General features: G+C 39.3%; 1 protein-coding gene across 2 annotated transcripts in view; it reads right to left on the bottom strand.

Moving 5' to 3' along the window:
• The window catches only part of PIEZO2 (piezo type mechanosensitive ion channel component 2), a 312,188-nt gene that overhangs the window by 185,876 nt on the left and 109,983 nt on the right, over positions 1-16,329 (bottom strand). For both annotated transcript variants that reach the window (XM_075022962.1, XM_075022964.1), the window contains exon 3: positions 12,568-12,693. In XM_075022962.1, the coding sequence (XP_074879063.1) occupies positions 12,568-12,693 (126 nt within the window). The remainder of the gene's footprint in view (positions 1-12,567; positions 12,694-16,329) is intronic.

Genomic DNA, 16,329 nt, shown 5'->3' with positions numbered 1-16,329 from the left:
GCTGCACATTGTTTACGCAAAAGGTGTAAGGTACAGCGCCTTCTTGCATCCTGTGTGGTTACTGATTCAGACTTGTATATCTGGCAGAAACTGAAGGGAATTTTAAGACAGATTTTCCATTTGGAAGTAAACCTGAAGTGTGCAAGCTTACATTCTATTTGACCCAGGTTTAGGACTATGTTCTAACACACTGACGCAGCAGAGCCCACCAAGGCATTTTAAGTCCAAGTCGGTGAAGAAAACATTTCTTTCCAGATGGCTCCAAGCCATACTTATGTGAGCAACGCCTTTTGCTTTGTTTCACAGGGTGATTGTTTTACATCACAGATTCCACGAACAGCTCGGTAAACCCAGTCCTTTCAACTCAAGGTTAACCTCAAGTCAAGAGCTAGTTTTTGTCCTGAGCAGCCTCCAGCCCACAGTGGAAGGAAAGCCCACCCGCTCGTGGTGCTCCACTGCCAGGGATGGCCCCTTACAGCTGCCACCCCCAGGCATAACACCTCACCTGTGCTTGCAGCCGAGATGGCCAGCTAGCGGTCCAGCCATGGTAGCGTGGCTGTGGTGAGCACCTGTCATCATCTCAACTCAAATTTGCTGTTTGCTTCCCAGCTGAGACCCAGGTCACGCTGCTGATTTAAAGCATGAAGAGGTGCAGAAGGCTCAAGCCCAAGGGCTCAGACTCAGGGACCAAAACCCCCTCAAACTTACAACGTGGGCACAGGCACATGCAAAGGCTCACAGTATCACACTAACGAATCAGGTTTTCTAGAAATACTCAAAATGATTACGTGATGAAGAGCAATACAGAAAGATGTAAACAGCCAAACAGAAACAACAAATCCTCAGAAATAAAAGTGAAATATTTATTCTCAGTGGAAAGCATTTGTCTAAACAGTGTCCAACACACAAATATATAGTTTCCTATTCCTGAACAGTAATTCTACAGTAAGACTCCCCAGTAAAATATTTATGTTACAGTGATTTGAATGATCAACAAGGGAACATTTCAACATGGTGCTCTATACCAGCCCAGAGATGCTGGCTGCTAAAGCACCATGGTGTTGGTCCTTATATACCCCATACTGCTACAGCAAAACACTGCCAATGTGCCAAGATAACCACAGTAACAGCAAGGCTGGTGTTGGTGTGAAGGTCTAACCCTGTAGACAAGTTTTCTCACTGTAACTGTGTGAGCAGCCTGTTTCTGACTTTGCTGGTCTTCAAAAACTTTTCACAATATGGAAAACAGGCTTTCTAGTAACTTGGGTCTTGAAAGCAGTTGGCAATGCATACTGTCTGATAAGCTTTTCATAGGAAGGTTAAGCATATAACTAGGGTACAAGCCAAGGAGCAGCTACTTCCAAAATACAGAAGGCTACTCTTTGTATGTTTGCGACTTAATTTACTAAGAGTGCTAACTAAGGGTATAAATCAATAAAAAAGTTACTTTCTTCTCCTTTCATTTCTTTCACACACACGTTCTGCCCTCCTCTCTGCTATTCAAGTTTTATCAAGTGCCTTCTCCTTTACAGCTGGCCTTGGTTTCTTCCTCACATTGGCTACTTCTGTTCTTTCCTTTAAGAGAGCAGTGGGAGACAGACAACGGCTACTCTCTCTCTCTCCTACCAGCAGCCCTAAAACAAGGTGACAGTGATGGTCACATTTTTTTTCTACTACCCCGCAGTTGGGTATACTCATCCTAGCTACAACTGGGACACAAAATAGAAAACTGCCCAAGTCTGCATCACAGCGTCAGCAGGCACACTGGGTGCTTCCTTGGGTGCAATCTGAGAATACCTTCCAAAGTCCATCAGCTTCAGAAGGAAGCTGTACATCCCATGGGCCACCCAGCGTTTTCCCAGCTCTTCTCTCCAATGCAAATCTGACTGTCAAAACCACAAACTGTGAGTGGCAGTGAGAAGATCATCTCTTATGTCAGGTTCTCTGAAATGGTGGAACACAAGTCGGTATGCTAAGATCATCACAGTGTAATTATACATATTATACAGAAGGTGTTATATATCAGGGCTGAAAATGAATATTTAGAATATTGCTCAATTTTCACATGGCAGCATGTGAGTCCAGAAATAAAGACTCTGTAAGTACAACAAACATCAACCTTCTGAACTGCTAGGCAGTAATACCCAGCAGGAAATTAAGCAGGACTTATCATACATGCCTAAGAAGCAATTCCAGAAGCTTCTATTTCCCCAGTCATAAATTTCCTGGCTGCATAAAGTTGCACTAAAAGTGTTGAAGAAATGTTGACATTCAATGTGTACTGAATTAAAGGAAAATTAACTTTCAAGTGCAAAAAACCCTATTGTTGCAAGTTTCTGGTGAGGCAAAAAAAAGCATGCTAACACCTTTGACTGATTAAAAGTTTATCACAGCATGTGTTCCACATGCTATACATTCTTGACTCTTGGACACATTGAAGTGACAGTCAGAAATGGTCACGTACAACCACATGCCTTTCTAGGACCTTGTGTAATGACCATATTTGTGCCACCACAACCTGATGTCACAGCGGCTTTTATGGCTAAACATTCTTTTCAGTCCCAAGTTCTCCTTGAACTCCATAGAGAAATTCCTTTTTACATATTTCATGACTCAGACACTGCCTATCACCTATGCAAGAAACAGCACACTATGAAACCAGAGAATGATAGGAACTACATTAACTTTTTTTTTCTTAAAGTCATGTCTCATGCCTTTCCATCATTTGTTAGGTTTTCAGAAGTACTTGCCACGTAAAGCAGTACGACAGGAGTTTCAGCTATGAATGCTCTACTGCAATCCATGTGTGCACTACTTGTTCTTATCTCTGCAGAATTTTCTCCCTCATTGGAGATTTGGATAAATGGTTGTTCATTGCTTTTAAGCTCATTATTCTGCAAGGATAGTCGCTGGTAAGAGGGAAACTCTGAAGAAATCCTATTCTCATTATTCTTTAAGCTGTGGTATCTCTGTAAGCCTGAAGACATACAGTCAACTCCTGCTGCAGGCCATAGAGTACATGCAGACCACAGAACAGGAAAAGCCCCTTCTCAGAGGAGTTTACAAGCGAAGTCAAGGCAGGGTTTTTTTCAGTCCACATGGCACTGGGGCCGTGGAAGTACCACGAAGAGACTTGCTGCTTGGGGTAAGAAGGACAAAATTCATATTTTGACTTTGAATAAAGAACAGTAGTTTTCACATTTCCCTTTCATTTTTATAAAGTTATATTAACCTGTATTCTGGAAACATTTTCAGCTTCTCATATGCTCAGCCTTTAGTATCTGGCTAATAATACAAGCAACAAAGCTTCAGATAGCTTGGTGAGGACATACCACAAAGCCAAAACACATGAAATAACTGATCTCTCATAAAAAAATGAATAAAAAGTCTTTCCAGGTAGCTAGCTGTCTGTACTGATTTAATAATCAATAAAGACTGTAGCTCAGAACTTCAAAAATATGTAGGTATCTGAATTCCATTAAAACTAGATTTTTATATTACGGGATTTAGCATTGTCAGTCTTGTATGGCTGCCAGAGAGCACGCAGAATCTGTACAATCTCTTCTATTAAAATATTGGCGTATAATTTTTTTTCCCCACTGAACCACCACTCACTACGTTGGAACTGGTCTAGTTAAACATCTAACACTGTAAATTTCTACTGTATTTGCTGTAGTAGTGTTGTGGTTTAACCCCAGCCAGCAACTAAGCACCACACAGCCGCTCACTCACCAACCCCCCACCCAGTGGGATTGGGGAGAAAATCGGGAAAAGAAGTAAAACTCGTGGGTTGAGATTATAACGGTTTAATAGAACAGAAAAGAAGAAACTAACAATGATAATGATAACACTAATAAAATGACAACAGCAATAATAAAAGGATTGGCATGTACAAATGATGCGCAGTGCAATTGCTCACCACCCGCCGACCAACACCCAGTTAGTCCCCGAGCAATGATCCACCTGCCCCCACTCCTCCCAGTTTGTACACTAGATGGGACGTCCCATGGTATGGAATACCCCTTTGGCCAGTTTGGGTCAGGTGCCCTGGCTGTGTCCTGTGCCAACTTCTTGTGCCCCTCCAGCTTTCTCGCTGGCTGGGCATGAGAAGCTGAAAAATCCTTGACTTTAGTCTAAACACTACTGAGCAACAACTGAAAACATCAGTGTTATCAACATTCTTCGAATACTGAACTCAAAACATAGCACTGTACCATACCAGCTACTAGGTAATCAATTAACTCTATCCCAGCTGAAACCAGGACAAGTAGACATCACAGGCTTAGACAATGTCGAGTTCAACACATATATCCCCTCATCAAAAGGTTATTCTGACTCTTCTGCAGTACTACAGCTGGTTGTTTCATCCTACAAAAACTTTGCTAAACTGGGTATTCCACCATTGTTCTTGAAACATGCATTAATTTCCAAACTTTGTCCTCTTGCCGCTCGTACAGACACCACACAAGCATAATAGAATGAACTGTTTCTGAAACATTTAAAGGCATTTTTTTTCACTCAGACTTAGGCCAAGATTATAATCTTTGAGATGACACACAAAAATATGATGAAAATGCAGATGTTCTGCAAGATAATGTCTACTCTTAATGGAATAAAGGTTTGCTTTTAAACACACATTTTCAAACGGAGATAAGCTTACAGATGACATCTATTTTAGTTTCAACTACAACAGCCCAAGGCAATTGCTAAGGAGATGAAACAATTCAGTCTCTACACAGAATAAAGAAATGTGAGAAAATGAGGTCAAAAGAAGGGCTCAGGTTTGAGGTAGACCCCTGAAAGTTGAAACAAAGACGTCATTCAACAAAAAAGGAAGAGTATGTTACACATATGATGAAGGTGACTGAAGATCTCACAACTTTGGCACTAAACCAGTTGTTTGGAAGGCACCTTGAGCGTCTGCCTGGTCAGTGAAAAATGGATGTGTTTGATAGGGAAGAATGAGCTGGTTTGTCTGGGATGCAAGTGCTTGAGCACTGTTTAATGTGGGTAACTATTACCTTTGATTTGGTAAGTAAAACCATTCCAGAGGACACAGTGACTTTTTCAGTATTAAAATGAATTGTTTACTTTGCTATGACTTCTGCTCAGAAACAGAATCTTCTTATATAAACTTATTAGTTTTCTTAGTGCCATTTGGGTTAATTTCATTTCATATGAAGTAACATTCTTGCAATTAAAATTGTCAAAATTATCAAGACAATTCATGGTCAGGAAATTATCAAAATATTTGTTTCATGAAATAGTATTTCAAATTTTCAATACTTTGAAAATATTTGTTTTCATGGCAGCCTCTTGTGAAATGTTGTGTCCAAAGAGCTGACGAGCCTATAAGACATGCTCAGATCCAGGCAGGAGTTGGGCCAGTAAGTCATGGTATTTGAAAGACCTGCATGCATGTGCCACCCACCTTTGAAACAGAAATATGAAACTCTGTATGAAATCTCTTAATCTTTTGCCCCTCTGTAAGTAAAACCAGCATCTTTATTTCCGATGGGTTAATAAATGTAACTAGAAACACAGTAGCCTTTACAGATGCAGTACTTTTCAAAACCAGCACAACCTTAAAAGCATACTCAGGAGGGTATAAAAGACATGAAATCTCACCAGGTATATCAGAAAAAGTAATTATTAATTCCTATGAAAGATCAGCTGCAGTCCTGAGTCTGAGCTTTCAATAAATGGTGAAATCTAATCTATTTGTACTGGGTATTGCTGCTTCCTAATATAACCCAAAACCTCAGGGACACACTGGTAGCAATGCAAACACAGGATGATCTTTTAGCCAAGAAATAATTTCAAGATTTATCTAAAGCAGAAAGTTATTATGATTCCACAATGGTGGCATGCATTTGTTTGACATTCACCATGGCATACTGGGGACAGAGAAGTATCTGAATTTAGTTCCCATGATGTAACAGAGAAGCTATCTAGGCAACTTGGTGCTTTAAGCCTATTCTCCCTTTTTCTTCACGTAACCATTTTGTAAATAAAGCACCCAAACTATACACAGTAAACAAATGCAGAGATTCATAGACAGTCTTTAGAAGGATTTCAAGGTATCTATTTCAGCTCCATCAGTACTATTATCTGGTGTATAAGACAAATATCCAGAAATACCTTAAATTCCTCTTTCGGTATTCTAACAAACATTGAATACAAACTCAGTTAGCAAATAGTTGAACTATTCTTAGTTGCATTTCTCATGGACTAAAATACTGTTCTGAAAGAATAAGCATTTCAGCAGATCCATTTGCAGAATTCAAGACCAAGAGATGGTAGTCAGCACAAAATAAAAAATGGATATACACCACTACAACTAAGAGAAAACGGAATTTTTACAGACTGACTAAAACCAAGAAGAGGATACACTTACAGAGGAGTAGTATGATGAGGAATAATTGCATTAATTTATCAGAAGTAAAGTTTAAAATGAACATTGTGGAAAACATTCCTGCTGGGGGAAATGCCATTTTTAAGATGTTTACAATTAGTCCTAGGAAAGAACTATAGTGTGCATACTGAAGAATGAGACTCTATATTACCTTGTGATCTAATTTTCAATTGCCCATCTCACAGATTCTATACTCAAAAGATGTTACCTAATCTGATAATCAGAATTTTATTCCATCAGAAGTACAAATTTAATAATGGAATTGTATTACTGCATGAATACTACTACATCTCAAAATCAGATTCTGTGTTATATGGAGATACCATCAGTGAAACAAGACTGATTGCCTAGCTCTTGATGGCTTAAGAAGATTAGCCCAGCTCACCCTTTCTGTATTTATTCTTTTCCTCTCCTATATGAACTCTGATTTAAAAAAGAAACAATCTGGGAGGTGTTCAATGTTAGTTCCATACAATGCAGCTGTGGCTAACCAGAAAGCTTTCATTAAGCTAAATAAGGAGTTCTAACAACAAAATTTTATTAATGCTAGGCAATACTCAAAAGGGTCTGAAGAAACACGAACCCTCTGTTGGCTAAACATTTTTAAACACCTCTATCAACCCACCAACATACATCTCCTATATAACTTCAAGAATGCTGTAGCATTTTGTAGCCATCCTGAAAGAGAAGGTATATGAGCTCTAAAAGAGGAAGGGGATGAAAAAAAATAACTGAAGAAGTTAAACATTCCAGGACTTACTTATCCTAAACACTATCTACCAGCTGATTTTGAATAACATAAGTTCAGGATAAGAGCAGAATATTTTAAAATGAGCCTGAAATTCTACATGTCTGCTTTGCTCTTGCAGATGGCCCAAATTAAACTGCTTCTAGATGTAAAAGATAAAGGGATGGTTGTTCTTCATTTCCAAAATGAAACTATAACTGTATAAGGTTTAAGAGGTGATAGTCTGTATCACACCTCTAATTCAAACATTTTTCAAGTGTTTCTATTACCAAAATGAAAATATTTTCAGAAGCTTTAATACAGCAGTGTGAAAAGAAAAACTAAAACCAGAAAATGATCTTTTGATTCAAAAGTTGGCATTTGAACATACTGAGACAAACTAACCTACAGAATTTGAAGACAAAGGTACATCCCCTTCTCACCCACTTCTGAAACTGTGAGGAGTTAGATTATTAACTACACAAAGGCAACAAATTCCAAAAAATACAGAATTAAGTTGAAACATTTATTCATTCATTCCTGAGGTGAAAATTATGGAGTTGTAGAATCAGCTTTAATTTCCCTGCAGGATGAAAGCAAGAGAGGGAACAATAACTGCAGGAACGCACAAAAACTTCACATGCTTTATCATAGCAAAAAATAAGCAATTGAACATAAACCAAAATAATTGCAAGGTTTTTTCTCCTTTCTGCTATTACACTTTTTTCCTTTCCTCCTCATATTGTCTTTTTACTCAGCCTAGAAAGTAGTGCATCAAAAGTGCACATTTACAGTACTTACTCTTACCTCATATACATGAGAGCAATATATAGAATAGAATAGACCAGACCAGACCATTTCAGTTGGAAGGGACCTACATCAATCATCTAGTCCAAGGGCCTGACCACTTCAGGGCTGACCAAAAGTTAAAGCATGTTGCTAAGGGCATTGTCCAAATGCCTCTTAAACACTGACAGGCTTGGGGCATCAACCACCTCTCTAGGAAGCCCGTTCCAGGGTTTGACCACCCTCTCGGTAAAGAAATGCTTCAGACATCCAATCTGAACCTCTCCTGCTGCAGCACTGAACCATTCCCACGCATCCTGTCCCTGGATCCCAGGGACAAGAGCTCAGCACCTCCCTCCCCACGTCCCCTCCTCAGGAAGCTGCAGAGAGCAATGAGGTCTCCCCTCAGCCTCCTTCTCTCCAGATGAGACGAGCCCAAAGTCCTCAGCCGCTCCTCAGAGGACATGCCTTCCAGCCCGCTCACCGGCTTAGTTGTCCTCCTCTGGATGCGCTCAAGGACCTTCACATCCTTCTTAAATGGTGGGGCCCAGCACTGCACACAGTGCTCAAGATGAGGCCGCACCAATGCTGAATACAGCGGGATGATCCCCTCTTTTGACCGGCTGGTCATGCTGTGTTTGATGCACCCCAGGGTGCGGTTTGCCCTCTTGGCTATCAGGGCTCACTGCTCCCGACCAGCGCCCCCAGATCCCTTTCTGCAGGGCTGTTCTCCAGCCACTGCTCCCCCAGTTTATACTTGTGCCTGCCATTAATCCATCCTAGATGCAAAATCCAGCATTTCCACTTGTTAAATTTCATCCCATTAATCACTGCCCAATGCTCCAATCTACCTAGATCCCTCTGCAAGGCACCTTGTCCCTCAAGAGAGTCAACAGCACCTCCCAGTTTGGTATCACCAGCAAACTTGCTAACGGTCCATTCAACTCCTGCATCCAGATTGTTGATAAATATACTGAACAAGACTGGCCCTAGAACTGAGCCCTGAGGAGCGCTGCTGGTGACCGGTCACCAGCCAGATGCAGCCCCATTCACTACAAACAACCCTTTGAGCTCTGCCCTTCAGCCAGCTCTTCACCCAGCGCACCGTAAACCCACTCATCCCACAGTTGGACAACTTGTCCAGAAGGATGCTGTGATGGACAGTTATCAAAAGCTTTACTAACATCCAGAAAAACTACATCCACCTCCTCCCTTTCATCCACTAGGCAGGCGACCTTATCATAGAAGGGTATCAAATTAGTTAAACACGGCTTTCCCTTTGTGAACCCATGTTGACTGTGCCTGATGATTACATTATTCTATAAATGCCTTTCAACAGTGCCCAGTACAATCTTCCCCACAATTTTTTACAGGAACTGAGGTTAGACTAACAGGTCTGTAGTTCCCTGGGGCTTCCCTCACACCCTTCTTGTAAATTGGAATAAAACTGGCCAGCTTCCAGTCAGCAGGGACCTCCCCACACTCCCAAGATCCAAGAGTAGATGATAAACAGGGGTCCTGCCATAACATCTGCTAGCTCCTTCAGAACTCTATGGTTTAATTTATTTAAACTCAGGGAGATATTACAATTCCAGCAAAATCAAAACAAAGTTTAAATTTAAAGGGAAAATCAAACATTTTAGTATATCCAAAACCCCTTAAAGGTCGTATTTGCAGATGGCCCTGTAAGAGGTGCCACAAGCAAATTGGGAGGCAGAATTCAGAACAGTCTTGACAAATAAAACCATTTTGGAAGAAAAAGGGCAAACATAAATTTCCAATATACTGTAAGAATACTCAGCTACATAAATACGGGATTTAAAAAATGGTCTATTCTGCAGAAAAGGATTTGTGGGTTACAATGAATCACAAATAAAGTGTGAGACAATGCTACTGTTGCAAAGAGTACCATATAGTAATACATGAACAGGGAGTGCCACTTGCAGACACTTGGGTAATGGTTATACTTCAGTATGTGCTAGTAAATTCTCAGCTGAAATACTGCCTAGCTTTGAGGACTGCACTTCAAGAAATATCTGGAGCACTTGAAGAAAACAGAAATAGACTAACAACGGTAACACTAATCTCCTTTCTGGAAAACATGATGCATGAAGAAAGTATGGAGGGACTGAAGTTAAAGAGGAGAGAAAGAGAGGAAAGAGTACATATGACAGACATGGCTGCAACTTTCAAACACATAATAGGTAACCATAAAGATTAATGGAAAGTTTTTCTCCATTTCTGGATAAGACTGAAGGAGGAACACAGGCTATTTTGACTAATGGGAGAAAAACTTCCTAATGATAAGCATCAGAAAAGACTGTAGAATATTTCCAGTGGGGCACATAGGGCTTAAGAATAAGACAAACAGCTGCAAGAAAATGCATTATTAATAGTTGATCCGGGTCTGGACAGGGAAACAGAAAACTCCAGTCTTCCAGTCTACACTTCTGTACTTCTTATTGAGTGAAAAGAGTTGAATAAACATTAACACCTAACTCTAAAATGCAGAGATCATGACACTGTGCAGACGCTACGGGCACAGTGCTGTCATTTCTCCAGCTATGGCTTAGCACACCGCTGTAGTCAGTTTTGCAAAGCATTATTCATATAGCTGGGGAACAGGAAATACAGTGGGGGTGTGTCACCAAATAATTACAAGCAGAAGTACTACCAACGTACTTTCTGGAGCAGGAATTCTGTCTCCTTCTCACCTACACAGTACCACGTACTCTCTGGTGCCATTTAATGACAATAATTGATCTTACTGCCTGATCTAGCAAAGGCCTTGGCCTTTTCTGTCCCCTTCATTCACAACGGTCTTTATACCTTCTTTTACTTCTCCTTCAGCACCCTGGGGGTCCAGCATCCTTTATGCCAGTATCACATTCCTCTCTTCATTAGCTTCACCTGAAGCTCATGAACTATAGCTATACCAGAAAACTAAATGGTGCCAGTTTACCCTGCAAACATATTCAGGCACCGAAATTCAACAGCTGAATTCTTCATATTGCTAAACAGTTAAAACAATCTTGGAGGAACTTTGGTTGGCCAACTTCCTCTCTGCCAAACAACTCGGGCACAGTTTGGGAGTTTCTGTGGGACGAATACCATTTCCAACAGGAAACTTCAACCCACCCTCTGCGCCCAGAAGGCAAAGACAGCTTAATGGTGAGGACGTGGGTCATCTCACATCAACTGGCCTTGGTGTCAGAGAGCAAGCTGAGGCACATTTGATGTACTACTACAGCCATACCCATTGTCCTGTGAGGCCCCAAGTAAGGAAACCATTATTAACAGCAGCTAGAATAGAAGCTGTTGCACTCAGCAACTGTTAATAAACAGACAGAAAAGGTATGTTCTCTCTGTTTCTTCAGAAGGGGACTCTTCAGGATGAAGTAATTCTGTTAATCAGTTCCCACTGTAGACCCCAGTTCCCACCAAAGGAGGAAGAAAAAGCCAGTGGTTGCATCTGTCTTGGACAGTTAGGAACTCTCTACTCACACAAACAGTGTCTAGCTGATACAATTACTCTAATCTAAGTAAAAATCTTGTATTTTTAGCCATAAGAATGTTAAACAGATACAGGAAAACAACTAATCTAGCTCACTCAATCAGTAATATACATCTTTGACAAAAAGAAAATTTAGACTCTGAAGGTCTGATTTGAACCAACAAAGCCCAAGACATTCCAGTTAAAACTGATATTTCATTAACACAATTATGCCTTTTACTTTAAGAAATGGTTTGAGTTAAAGGTGAAATGGTAATGCTCACTCCAGGTTTCCTTAGGATTTTGTTACTTCACGTCAAATGCTTTAATACACATAAGGTGTCTTGTGTTGAATTGTACTACAACTATTTACTCAAGTGGCAGCAGCATACTCTGTGATAAATTAAATGGACATTTATCAAAGGTAAGTTGACAGGTTTAAATGTTAAACGTAAGCATTGCAAGACAAGTACAAATAGCATCTACCTGAAGGTTACATATCCAAATCACTGGATAGATATTTTAATTAACTTCTGCACAATAAAAACCATTTGCTTCTGAATTGTTGAAGAACATTTCCTGAGAGAGGAAGATACAAAATGTCATGCAATATATTTTTAAGTAGTGTTTACATAAAAATAAAAATCGAAAATCCTTCTTCCCATACAACACAGGCAAGAAAGAGACAAGTACTGTTTAGAAACGTAAATCTTGGGGTCAGGATTTAAAGTTAAGCAAACAAATTAAGAGAGTTCCATCAGACAGAGGCATAACACATGGGTAGAGAGGTTTTCGTTACTATATCTCATTTTATTCTTAATACATTGAATTATGATCTAATAACACAAACATGTAGCCACCTCAGGTTCTGAGGGAATTTTGAGGAAGCCTAAAAGATGAAGACATACAATAATCATTGCTAAACAATAGGAACAAAATAGGTAATAGACTTTTCATTTCTTAAATCCATCTAGTCGTCTTGCCCAACTAATAGTAATTCTTAAAGCAACAAGCTGGGAAACAGAAGCAAGCTGCAAACCCACTGGAGCACAATGCTAAGTGCCTTCTCATCAATGCTTCACCTTTCAAGCCACTGAAGCATTTGGACACTTAAAATGCTAATAAAAACTTAAAGATTTTACTCACAGTTAAAACCAGGTTCAATAGTTTTTCCAGCTTCAAGACTGTTTATGGTAATCTGAAAGATGATGTGCAGCAGCAGAAATGATAGACTGGTGAAACACAGAGATTTTAATAATCGTCCTGTATGCCCTAAAAGACAAAATATACATACATATAGTTGGTGAATTTCTAAACACTGCTTAAAAGTTTTCAGTATAAAACCAGTAAAAATATCCTGACCAAGGATATTTCTACAAGTCAGTTCCAGATTACTCATGATTGTCCCTTAAGGGTCAAAATCATAGCAAAAAACATATTTAGGTTGGTTGTGTCTTTGAGTACTCTTTAATCACAAATCCCAATGACTGTCATTACCAATATTTCCTTTTACTTTTTGGATTTAAAAAAAAAAAAAAAAAAAATGTTTCTCAAGTCTCCAGATGGCAATTTTACATCAATAATAACATCACAATGCTTATCACCACATTACCTGGTACAAAGACAAAATATGGATGCTACTTCCAATCTGGAGAAAATAAAAACTTGTTAATCTAATTACTCTTTCCAAAACAAATTACATGGGAGGGGGGGATAATGCCACAAAAGCCTCAGTTTGGCTTGGGAGTATATACATACTTTCAAATGAATGCTTTGCTTTGTGCAGACTGCCCTCTTTCTCCTCCTGTAGAAGTTTTTGAAAATAATTTTCAGTACACACCAAGGAATCCTGTGCCAGATATACTTTCTCATAGTTCCTCTATGATTTACTGGATATCTATAGCCAAAAGCCAATAGAAAATGTTTGACGAGGACTTAGAAAATGCCTTATAAATCCTCTAGGAAACACTCAGCTTAATCACAGGCAGCCAAACTTGCAAGTTATGAATAAATAAAGTAAATCATTAGTATTTCAGAAAACATGCATCTTCAAGAGTAAATTGTATTGCTGAAAAAAGACAACATTAAATATCACCCTACCTTACCTATCTGCAGTAAAAGTTCTATTTCTGAAGTATTTTATACCTAGATTTTACATGACCTGCTTCATGCATTTGAGAGTAATTTTTGTATTTACAGATTAAAAAAAAAACAGCACTGCTGGAATTCTTACCCAAGGCTACAAATAAAACCAAGGCTATGGAGAGCAGAACTAGCAGAGTATACCTGGGAAATGTTCACTCTACATGCAGCCTGTTTCATTCTTACTTAATTCTGCATGTGTCTGTTATGAGCAACTACTAAAAAGAAGATGATGGTTCATATTCTGTATCTAGCCAGTAAATCAGCTTTTTGCTTTATATTTGTTATAGTTCAAGCTTGTGACCCATGGCCCAAATGGTAGTTTATAAAGCAAAGAATCAGATAAACATGATTCAACAATTTTAGAAAAAGTTATAGACTATCTCACTCCATTAGACTCAAAACTTTTGTTATATGATCACTATCTTGACTGCAAATTTTGAATACCAAATGCCTATAATGAACTCCCCCCCCCTTTTTTTTTAAATAAGAGATTAGACAATTCAAACAAAATATAAAATGACAAGAATGAGCCTATGTAAGAATTTCTGTGATCTGAAAAGATACATTCACTAGATATGTGCTTTGTATGACCTATTCACTAGTCTTTACCGGTGAGACACCAGAGTCTACACAGAAAGCAGACAACCTGGGCTCCAGAGCATTAAAAAACCAAAGAATAGATTTTAAATTCTTTGGATCAGAGGTCATTTTTCATTCCTCTTCTACAGAGGCTGGCCTGGTGTCCTGGCTTAGGACAACCACCTCTAAGCACTATAAAAGCATAAGTAACAAAAAACCTCATATTTTCAAAATCATTAAAAGAATTAATATATCACAAGCTGCATGTTATTAAATCATTTGTTAAATGTGATGTCATATGAAATGCAATCCAAGGACTGCTAGCTTTTACAATTTTTTGGCAAGTTTCAGTATTTGGTGGTTCGTTCCTGCATTACCAGATCCCATGCTCATGGTATTATGTGAGCTCCATGTTCAGAATATACTAAAAAATTACGTATCTCAAAGCTGGAGACAAACAGTTTAACAACACAAACTCCATGGACTTAACAGCTGTGTTAAAATGTACAGATTTTAAAGACAGCCTGGTAATTTCTGAAGTTCTGAGTCACAAACTCTCCTCAATGCTCAAGAGTTAACAATTCAATAGATATCAGTCACTGAATTTTTCATATAGAAGTGGATTTGGAAGTTTTTTGATAGAATTGTTTCAGTCAGCCTCCAAAGGAAAAAAAAATGCAATACAATTAGCGCACATTCATTTCCCAAACTGTTTCCACATAAAGAAATAAAACTATTAAAAATCTTGGGTCCATCTTTCACTATTTCAATGGCCATGTCTCTCCAAAATTTATCTAAATTTTAGACTTCATTTTTTAAATCTTGAAAACAAACATATTTGAATTGTAGATTGAACAAAGCATTTCTTTAACAAAGCCTTAACTTTTCCAATTGTCTTCCTTTCAGGAAGTGTAGAAAATGTTGAAAATATATTTCTCAAAATGCTGAAGTGTTGAAAAAAGATCTCCTGCACAAAGCTAGGGAAAATTTTAAAGGACTATTAACACCCAAGATAATAAATAGTCTCTCAGTGTACTGGTAAATATGGCAGGGGAAACACACAGCTGGAAGGCAGCTAGACATGGCCACTGCAGGTTACGGCATTCCTCAAGGGCTGTTCCCTTCATGGCCATCAGTGGGACAGGACCACCATCAATGCTACTGAGGAGCCCTTTGCCTGCACCACATTCAGCTGTGCCAGCAGAAACTAGACACAAGAAGTATTTGGAGAAAAGTAAGAAATGCTATGCCCCTGATTTCAAAAGTTTTGGAGAGACATCAACAACTTGGGAGAAATGGGAGTACTAAAAATCGGTGAATTACTGGATACATAATTTATGCCAAGAAAGAAGTGACAGATTTGGATAAGTGATGAGTTTCAATTTATAGTGGGGTTTGGATAAATCCATTTGACCGTATTTTTACTTACTTTTTTTTCTTTCTGCTGGAAACAGTTCTAAATTACACAAAGAAAAAAATTAACTGTATGTGTACAGAACTGAGATGGTGAGAATAGAGACAGCTGAAATTAAACTCCTGAAATAAAATAGAGCTTCATACGATGAGGAAGAAAGATTTTTGTCATACTTCTTTAATTTTCATTTATTCTAATTCACTCACAGTTACAACCTGTGCCGACAGAACAGACACACAAGAGGACATTGCCCCAGCACACACTGAAAATCACAACACCGATTCCTTAATTCTGTCTTAGATGTATAGACGTGTGTATGTCCATTAAGGCTAAAATAAGAAAAATCTTCTGGCAAAACACCTGGGTTTGTAGCTTGTATGCTGGGTTCTGATTTTACTCACACCAGCATGGTGCCACCAGCTTCAGCAAACTGGGGGGGGTGGAAAGGAGAGAGCAGATTTGCCTCAGAACTGGCCTGAAAGACTAAGAATAGTGGGTTTGCTTTCAGGTGCAGTGTGTCATTCCCAATGGCACCCAGTGGGACCAAAACCTGGCATATGGCTTTAGAAACGTACCCCAGTGTGTCCCAGAAACACGCAGGGAGGCTGCTCCAGACTCCTTGTCCCTCCAGACGGCTCCTAGGAAAGGGCTTTCTCCCCTCCCATCAAGCCTACAGGAAGCTGGTCAGGATGCAAAGGCTTCATTACCCTCTTTCTCTCCAGACCAGCTGCAACGCTAAACTGGACTCAAGACGGCCAAAAGCTTTTCAC

This window comes from Buteo buteo, chromosome 3 (genome assembly GCF_964188355.1).
Source record: "Buteo buteo chromosome 3, bButBut1.hap1.1, whole genome shotgun sequence".
NCBI classification, from domain to species: domain Eukaryota; kingdom Metazoa; phylum Chordata; class Aves; order Accipitriformes; family Accipitridae; genus Buteo; species Buteo buteo.
This window is presented reverse-complemented; position numbering and strand designations above follow the sequence as displayed.